The sequence below is a fragment of the Penaeus monodon genome, unplaced genomic scaffold (assembly GCF_015228065.2).
Source record: "Penaeus monodon isolate SGIC_2016 unplaced genomic scaffold, NSTDA_Pmon_1 PmonScaffold_8880, whole genome shotgun sequence".
NCBI classification, from domain to species: domain Eukaryota; kingdom Metazoa; phylum Arthropoda; class Malacostraca; order Decapoda; family Penaeidae; genus Penaeus; species Penaeus monodon.
This window is the reverse complement of record NW_023664193.1, coordinates 1-10,000: the sequence shown is the minus strand read 5'-3', so window position 1 is coordinate 10,000 and position 10,000 is coordinate 1. Positions and strand designations below refer to the sequence as shown.

Sequence of the window (10,000 nt, the reverse complement as noted above, 5' to 3'; positions counted from 1 at the left end):
CCGTCTTACTTATGACTTTCGTGGCATTCATATCCATGGCCACCTGATTTAGGCTAGGTTAGGGTTGTGAGGAAAGGACCCATAGGAATGGCAATGAATGATTAAAAAAAACTAATGTGAATTATATTTAATAGTCTGATTCCAAATAATGCTGAAATTCCATATACTCTTCATCTTCCAAATAAAAGGTCATGATTATGTTTGGACTATAATCCTCCAGATTCATTTCAGGCTTTAGGTAGAACAGCTGCAAAATACCGATTTGGATTAGGGAATAAGTGTACAGTTATATTTAAATTACCGTAGCCTCTTGGTAATTTGATGTAATTATGGGAGACCTAGGTTGGATTAGCTGAAAATTTTATTTATCCAATATTTGGCCTTCTCAACATGTCAGATATTTAAAATTTTACTGGAAGAAAGTTTGTGTACTTACATGTCATCTAGACCACTAGAAGACAAAATACAATGGTACAGGAAAAATCTAATTGTGAACCACCACTGACCACCATAAGTGGAGCCAACTTTTGGCAGAACACTTGTGGACAAGGGGCGAATGAATGCAAGTTATGAGTGTATTCCACTAGGTGGAAGCACTGAAAATGTCGTGGTGAAAAGCATTTTGTGATTCCAAACTATGTGGGCTCAGAATTCTAGGTTCACTCTCCCTTGTTTTGTACACATAGAGCAGTGGAGGAAGTCAGGTATTTCAGAGTGTGTGGACCAGATGTTGGTGTGCAGCCCAGCCAATGGGTGAGCAGCTACCTCTGTCTGATTGAAAGGTCCGCCTCTCAGCCAATCAGATATATGATAGTACCCCCTCTAGTCATCCTACCAGCCATTTGACTAATAAGATGATAATTTTTGATTAATACTTATGGAAGAAATATTAATTATTGGAATTTTTGGCTGAAATTTTCACAGAATTTTAGTTTCATCTAATACAGGAATAAATTTCAAGTAGATTGAACAAATAAATAAATTTGGCTCTTTCAGAGGATTCTAATGATATTTAATAAGATGACATTCTTAAATATTCCACCTATACCTGACTTTAAATGCTCATAACTCAAAAGTAAGAAATAGGTGTATTCAGCCCTTGTCAACAAGATGCCTCATATAATCTAAGGCACCATCATATGGAGGTACACTGTGGTGGTGTTTGATTGAGGGCGAGAAATACCAAATCCTGATCTCATCTAGGGTGGCACAATGGCTAGAGCATGCTGTGATTATACCAGGTAACCTGAAATATCATGCAAGGTTAGAGTACTATATACACAGAAAACTGTAAATTGCTAAGATGTACTATATACACTGTATAAATGCACAATACATAAATGCACAGAAGACTGTGATTATTCAACTGCATGGTGCTGCAACTCATCAACAGATAACACAGGCTCAAGAATTTAGGCTGTGCTTCACCTGAGAGTGCACATAATAATTGCACTCACTGGCTAACTGAACTATATATGTGATATATCAACCTTTAATATAGTCGGTGGATGGGTTTGGAAGACTCCGTGGCTGTTGAAATAATGGAAGTTTGAATTATTAAGGTTTGAATTATCAAGTGTAGACTATATATTTTCCAATTCTATATAATAAGCATATAACATGTACTTATAGGTTGTGCGCCCTTTTTCCAAAGATATTTCTCAGAAAAATAAATATGGCAAATATATTTATTGCAGTGATATTTACGATTATTTTATATATATATATATATATAATATATATATATATATATATATATATTATATATATATATATATATATATATATATATATATAATATATATATATATATGCAATGTCTGGTATTGTCCTGTAGGGTGATGGAATGTCATAATTCCTTTTTGCACTCAAGTTAGGTGCTGGAAGTACCTATTCATCTCAAAGGTATAAAACCTTATTTCTTAACCCTTTCCCTACGGTAGTATTCATAGTGGCATGAACCCCGCTGCCGGGAGCTTATATCGTCGCTCTAGCATGCGTGACCGCTCATGCCAAATACCAGCATCCCTTGCTGTTTCCTCATAATACTATGAAGATATGTTGTATTTTCAGTTTTCATTGTTTTCTAAAGTCTCTACTTGCCATACTTCTTGATAAATCAAGACTGAAGGGTATTTTTGTTGTTATATAGACTCCATAGTTGATCATTATTCGCTCTATAGTCTGAATAAAATAAGCAGTGTGTGGCATCCTGGAGTTGAAATTGTCAGTTTGTTGTATTTTTTTTTTTTTTTTTTATAGTAAAAATGAGAAAGTGTTAAAAACGACTTAATCACACTTTCAGTGGCAGAAAAATAATATTTTGCCATAATTGTAACAAAAAAAAAAAAAAAAAAAAAAAAAAAAACTCATGGCTTGTCCATACATACACCATGGCATGTACCTACATGCCCCTGGCAGATAGTCCAGCCATGCCATGGCATGTGCATACATGCCACCCGTCGGCAAAGGGTTAAGACTGATATAACTAAAGAGAGACTTATTACCATCACAGGGTGTTTAGAATTAAATCTTACTGATCAATTGTAAGTCCCATATCTGTTATTCACTTGAGGGGGGACACAATTGTTGCATGTATGGTATGGGCATTCAGTGTATACAAATTGTATACATTTGTTCATGAAACAATTTTGGTAAAGAAGGGATTGATTACATTCAAGTCAGTGTCGCTAGTGGGAGTGACTGTTGAGTTCCATGTATGGTTGCACCTCATTATTTTTATGCTAGGTTAAGTAGAAGTCTGTTATTGTATGAATTTTCTTATGAGTACTTCTCTTAGGGGCAATTGAAATATGGTAGTGTTTTAGGTGTATTTATATATGGCAAAATTTTAAATCATTATTTAATATGTGTTATCTAGTAATAATGTTTGTTTGGGTTTATAATACTTCAGATTTTCTCTATTATTCTCAGATTAAGTTTGGAAAGGTGCCAAGAAGAATGGTTATTTATTTTAAAGTATTGCTAGTAGGGAGAGACCTCTGATAGATCACAATATTTATTCTTGATATCTCCAGAATTACAAGTTGATTGTAGCTATATAGTTAAATGAATATACATTGAAATCAGAGATTTTTTCTTTACTAACAGTACTTAATTTGGTGAGTATTGTGTGGCATACTAATGGAAAGATATTTTTCAGTGTGTAACATTTTATGTATTATTATTTTGTGTGTGTTTATGATGTGATTTTTTTCTTGATTAATCTTTAAACCATTACAGAAAAAAGGTAAACTAGATATGAACTGTAATCTCTCTTGTGCCTGTTTAATTACATTTTGGAAATAGATTTTCAAAAATGTATTAAAGTGTATACAATGATCACAACTAACACTCAACTGAAGACCATCATACACAAATACATCTCAGCCAACAGAAGTTGAGACTAATAATTACTGCAGGTGGCTGATGCCTTGTGTTGGAAGCAATCCTCATGCTCACAGAAATCCTCATGCTGATTGTTTGAGGGTGGGTACTGGTATGTGCTGTTGCATGTACTTGTACTGAGCACTGTATTGTAATTCAGTTGCATATTAGGTTCCTTGGACACCAAACCAATGATGAAATCAAATCTGGTGATTTTTTCTTTACAGGGGACTAAATTTCTAAATTATGAGATTATACTTTAGATGGGGTTTACTTAAAAGATATAGTTATATTTACTACATCTCTTAGGAAAATAATTTATCCACTTGCTTGATGTGTATGCATACAATGTTACATATATATATATATATATATATATATATATATATATATATATATATATATATATATATATATATATATATATATACATACATATACATACATATACATACATACATACATACATACATACATACATACATACATACATACATACATATATATACATATATATGTGTGTGTGTGTGTGTGTGTGTGTGTGTGTGTGTGTGTGTGTGTGTGTATGTGTGTGTGTGTGTGTGTGTGTGTGTGTGTGTGTGTGTGTGTGTGGTGTGTGTGTGTGTGTGTGTGTGTGTGTGTGTGTGTGTGTGTGTGTGTGTGTTGTTTACTAAGTTGTTTGCATGATGCTGTTTTGTCCATGTGTGGTACTTCATTGTACAATTCAGTAGTTGAAATTAATTTTTATATTAATAGTAGTTTGGAACCTAAATAACTTGAAGCCTAATTATTGTTTGAATAAAAAGAAAATTGTAGGAGGTAAATAAGATATTCTTGAGAGTGTAAGCAGAACTAACTTTGTGAATCTGTTCCATAGGTACTTCTGCAGAATTGATAATTTGAATTGAATGGTGTTGTACAAGATCCCATATTTATATCACTTTCATACACTGTATTGTAAGTTTCATTCATACATTATTCTTGGAATCCAGGTCAATGAAAGTATCCTGGGAACCTGCAGTGATCTCATGGCAGCAGTAAGACAGTTAGTCGTAAGGGCGTCAGATTTGCAGAGAGAGATTGTTGCTGCTGGGAAAGGGGGAGCCTCACCTCGAGAGTTCTACAAACGCAACCACCGCTGGACGGAGGGCCTTCTCTCGGGTGCTAAGGCTGTTGCAATTGCCTGCCAGGCTCTTATGTATGTGTTCCCAGAAGTTTGTGTTACATGTGACTTAGAATATAATTCAATGTATATGATTATATTTGAGGATTGTGTTTTTTTATATCGATATGGAAATTAGAATTAGGATGATCAAAAAGAAAATATTTATATTACTAAAAGAATACTTCACAGATGTTTGATAATTTCACCATATTATAATCAATGTCCTTTCTTTAAAGGGTAGAGCATTTCGGTGGTCGATTTGTGAAGGAAAGATCAAAAAATACTTATGGATAGATGAATGAAAAGAAATTTGTTGCAGGTCTGCTGCTGATCAAGTTGTAAGTGGAAAAGGAAAGTTTGAGGAAGTCATTGTGGCATCACGTGAGATTGCTGCTTCTTCTATGCAGCTGGTCATGGCTTCAAGGGTGAAGGCTGATAAGTCTAGCCAGAAAATGGCTGACCTCAGTACTACTGCCAAGCAAATTTCAACTTTGACAGGAACAGTGGTGGCAACTGCTGAAAACTGTAGAGACAAGATTTCTACTGCTTGTAAGTCTAATTATAAATGGAAGTAAAGAGGGAGGAAGGGAGCTGCAAAGAATGGATGAATTTGGAATAGGAAGGATAAAGAAACAAAAAATTAATATAGAAAGAAAGGGAGAAGAGAAGCTTATATTTTTGTACTTGCAAAATATGGCAGCAGATCTATTTTGTATGATATTTATTTCATTTAATAATATTTATTAATGTAAGAGAAATGAAGACATGATTATTGAGGCATAAATGTTTGATTTTACAGCAACCCTAGATTTTTCCAAATTGAGCTTGCACTCGGCAAAACGCTTGGAAATGGAAACCCTAGTGAAGATGCTGGAGACAGAGAAGCAGCTGGAGAATGAGCGGACTAAGCTAGCAGAACTACGCAGACACCATTATAAGCTTGCTGGAGAGCTTGAAGGATGGGATGAAGAGGTAGGTAATAACTTTGTGTTTTGATTTGTTACTGCTGTCATTGGCCATTACAGATATAATCGTAAACCAAATAATGGTCTGAACTTTGTACTTTTATTCCTACAGGATATCCCAAAATAGGAGGCTGAAGTGATGACTTCTAGGTAGAGCTATAATGTAAAAGAGACTATTTTGTATACTGAATATTGGCAATTGAATAATGTGATATTGAAGAAGTCTTAAAGCCAGGGGGTTTATACTACTAGTTTCACATACATCCAGACTGAGTACCATGTTGTGACATTGTTACTGGACGCTACACACATTGTTTGGATTGGGAAATTAGATGCACTATGACTGGGATATGAAAGTCTAAAATGAAGGAATGCATATGACAGAAATTTTCTGCTTATATGTAAGTGGAAAACTGATATAAATCTATATATATTTTTATTTCTTTTATAGATATACAACTGAAATTGTTATAGGAAGTAATTATTTATGCAATGTCTAATGAAGAAGATTTTATTAATTTTCATAAGAGGTATTGTTTAATTAATTAATTAATTTTTTGGCAAAAGGGTATTACTGTTATTGAATATAATGTTGGCTTTGATAATGGAATAAGTATGATTATTTAGATGCATTGTTATATATGATATATTACAGCATCTTGTTCTCTTATTAGTTATTGTAATAATAAGGGTAAAGAAAATATGAAAAGTATGAAATGAATAATGGACTTACAGTAATGATAATGATATGATAAAAAATATATATATATATTAATGATTATAATAAAGTTTATGCAGATATCATTCTAATAATATCAATGATGGTGAGGATAATAATATGCTGATGATGATATTATCATCATTATCTTTATTGATATTGTTATTATTATTATTATTATTATTATTATTATTATTATTATTATTATTATTATTATTATTATTATTATTATTATTATTATTATTATTATTATTAGTTATTGTTATTGTTGTTATTGTTGTTATCATCATCATCATCATCATCATCATCATCATCATCAACATCATCATCATCATCATCATCATCATCATCATCATCATCATCATCATCATCATATCATCATCATCATCATCATCATCATCATCATCATCATCATCATCATCATCATCATCATCATCATCATCAATCATCATCATCATCATCATATTATTCTTATTATTCTTATTGTTATTATTCTTATTAATTGTTATCATTGTCAATATTATTATTATTGTCATTATCATTATTATCATTATTATTATTATTATAATCTTTATTATTATTATTATTATTGTTGTTATTGTTGCTGTTTTTGTTATTATTATTATTATTTATTATTATTATTATTATTATTATTATTATTATTATTATTATTATTATTATTATTATTATTATTATTATTATTATTATTATTATTATTATTATTTTATTAATGATTATTATTAATGATTATCATCAAAATCTACATTGTTATTATTATAATTATCATTATTGTTATTGTTACTATTATCATTATTGTCAGTATATTATTAATTTCATTTTGAATTATTGAAATTGGTAGATTTTATTACTGGAATATAACTATGATATAAGGACAGCCAACATTTAGTTTCTAAAATTACTAATTATATAAGATATGAGAAAAAAGCCAAAAATTATATGAGAGTTATTTTACTGTGCCTTATTAAGACCATCTAAAGTGTGTAGACATGATAAATGGTTAATTAATTGATTAAGGGTTACTATACTAAAGTTGCACATAACTTGCCTGTATGTGTTGCGCAAATATATATTAGTAACTGGTCATGTTAGTAAAAAGATTGATATGGGTGCAAGGTTGTAGCAAAAGTGAGAGCAAATGAAAGATTTTCCTTTTACAGTTATTTTTTATTTTTATTTTTTTTTACTAATTGATAAGTAAAAGAAAACAGTACTTGACATGCTGCTGGGATGCATGTCCTGTGAAATATATTTTTCCAGCTGTTGCATTATGTGTATCAATAAGTCTTGCACCTTACACCCCCAGAAAATGTGTATATAGTCACTTATTTTTGTGTTTTCTTGGTTAAGGATTCTTATTGTTTTTACCAATTTTTTCTCGAGGAAAAGAGAGACTGGAGGTTGTATTTGTTTATCTTTGAACAATTGCAGAAATGGAGGAGGAAATAAAGGCTTGATCCATGATTACAAGTAATCACAGAATGAATAAGAAAACTGTTAAAGGCACACTTAATAACTTTCATTGTTCTTTGCCAAACTTGTTTATTTCTTATGTTACTAACAAATATAATTTTTAAAGGCAGAATGGAAGCATACATATTTTAAGTTATCTATTTTGATCAACAGTGTATGGAGGTGTTGAAGAATTTTAAGCAACAACTTCAGTACCTGCTCACCAGATCTTCCTGTTACTTTAGAATGTAGCACATGTTACTCACAGTCGCACTCACACATACTTGCACTTACACTCACACTCACACTCACACTCACACTCACACTCACACTCACACTCACACTCTTACACTCACTCACACACTGATACTCAAACATCTGTGCTCACACACCTGTGCTCACACACATACATATATGTTAACCTATATATTTATTCCTATATCTCCTCTCTCTTTCTATATCTATATATGGAATTATTAAATGGTGTAGAAGGTAAATAATTGTGGATCATGAAGGGCTGCTGACGCACCCTTTACTTGTGAGTGTGTGCTCCCCCCGTGCAAGGGATTTCTTGCACCATGAACTTGACAGGAGCAAGTATTTTGATTAACAATATTTTGTTATTGGTTTCAGTGCTGTGTTTGCACATTTATTTATAGAGTTGACTGGAGTCTGCAAAATAGATTTGATTTTATGACATTTCTTATAGTCAACTTTATGATTTTTTTTATGCAAATTAGATGTGATCATGTATTTAATACTAGTATTACTGTCCTGGAAACTATTTTTAAGGGGCCAATAATGTTTTGTGAGGCTGATATTTTTTGTTTACAGTTTTTAACATTATTTACATTTCTTTGGAGGTAGATTCTTTGTTTTTGCTGTGAACACAACCTTCTTTGTTAGTTTACTGCACATTGTATAAATTATCTTTGTCATACTAATTTTATTTGCTAAACCTAATAAAGGAACATACTTCATGGTAGTTCCCTTGGAGCAACAGAAAGGCTGACTTTTATTGAAAGTAACTGCATAGCTCTAATAAATGTTTTATTTGTGGTATTTTTTTATTGGATAGCTGGTTAATATTAGATTATTTAGACAATAATAGACAAATTAAAGGGTTGTAACACTGGGCATTGTGTTAGTGAGAATGCAAGTTATTGCATTGGAAGAAATTATTATTTTTGGCTTTGTAAGCCTTTTGAATGAATAATTTTGTGCCATCTTGAAGTATAAAATGAAATATTGTTGTCTTTACTTAAATAAAGTTCAGATGTGTGCTTTGATATCTGAAACAAATTGAAAATATACCAATATGATTGTGTCTTTTTTTCTTGCAATGCGGTTTGATGATTTCACTGTTGCACATTTTATAGAACCACCATATACTTTAGCATACTACATATTCTGTAGAGGAAGAGTCAAATTAATTAAGAATTATTGCACTCAATTATCCATAGATGAAAAATTGCTTGCTATGTATGAAATCAAATCGGCTTCTATTTTGTCAGGAAGTAGCCTTCAGTCGTGGATTTCTGTAATTAAATGAGAATAGAATCATTTCAAAAATTACCACGAAGTCTTACATTTGGCAAATAATTCAAAAAAAAAAAGCTTTCCAATTGTGGATTGTGAATACTGGAGGCTTGTTTGGCACTTGAAACTTTATTTTTTTCTGTATAACTTTCTCAAGTTAACCCAATCGCCACGTTTGGCAAGAATACATGCCATGCCCACTGTAACACAGGTTTATTGATTGTATTCACACATAGATGGCTCTACATGTGCTTAGTCATCAAGGGGTCATTTATTAGTCCTACCTTTCGCACCTGTTTACCCTTTTCCTTGACTTTTGGAAAGGATCTATTGCATTATTTCATTGTCTTAAATGTTAACAAGATTTTAATAATACTTTAATAATCATAACATTAATAACAATAATAACAGTATTGATATCAATTGTATTAAAAGGAAAAACGCATTTTCCCGCCAATTCAAGGAATGGGGAAATCAAGATCAGTCAGTTGGGCTTACTGATAGACTCCTTGGAGGCTGAGCACATGTGGAGCCATCTGTATGTAACAAAATTCACAAAAACCTACAAGGGACTGAACATAAATCCGGGTGATTGGTTAACTGAAGAAGAGCAAATAAAAAGTTTCATTTAAAGGATAATGAGGGGAAACTATCTTTAAGATAGTTTATTGCCAATCATAGTTCAGTGGCTCTTACCACTACATGTTGCCCAACCTCTTCCTTCTCTTGGGTTTACTTAATTTTTACCCATAGTTT

General features: G+C 31.8%; 1 protein-coding gene across 1 annotated transcript in view; it reads left to right on the top strand.

Annotated features, from left to right (window-relative positions):
• The window catches only part of LOC119571967 (huntington interacting protein related 1-like), a gene marked incomplete at its 5' end in the record, with an annotated part of 6,718 nt that extends 1,007 nt beyond the window's left edge, over nucleotides 1-5,711 (top strand). The window contains 4 exons of the mRNA XM_037919022.1: nucleotides 4,380-4,585; nucleotides 4,872-5,101; nucleotides 5,352-5,524; nucleotides 5,630-5,711. Of these exons, the coding sequence (XP_037774950.1) occupies nucleotides 4,380-4,585; nucleotides 4,872-5,101; nucleotides 5,352-5,524; nucleotides 5,630-5,644 (624 nt within the window). The remainder of the gene's footprint in view (nucleotides 1-4,379; nucleotides 4,586-4,871; nucleotides 5,102-5,351; nucleotides 5,525-5,629) is intronic.
• Nucleotides 5,712-10,000: the final 4,289 nt, after the last annotated feature.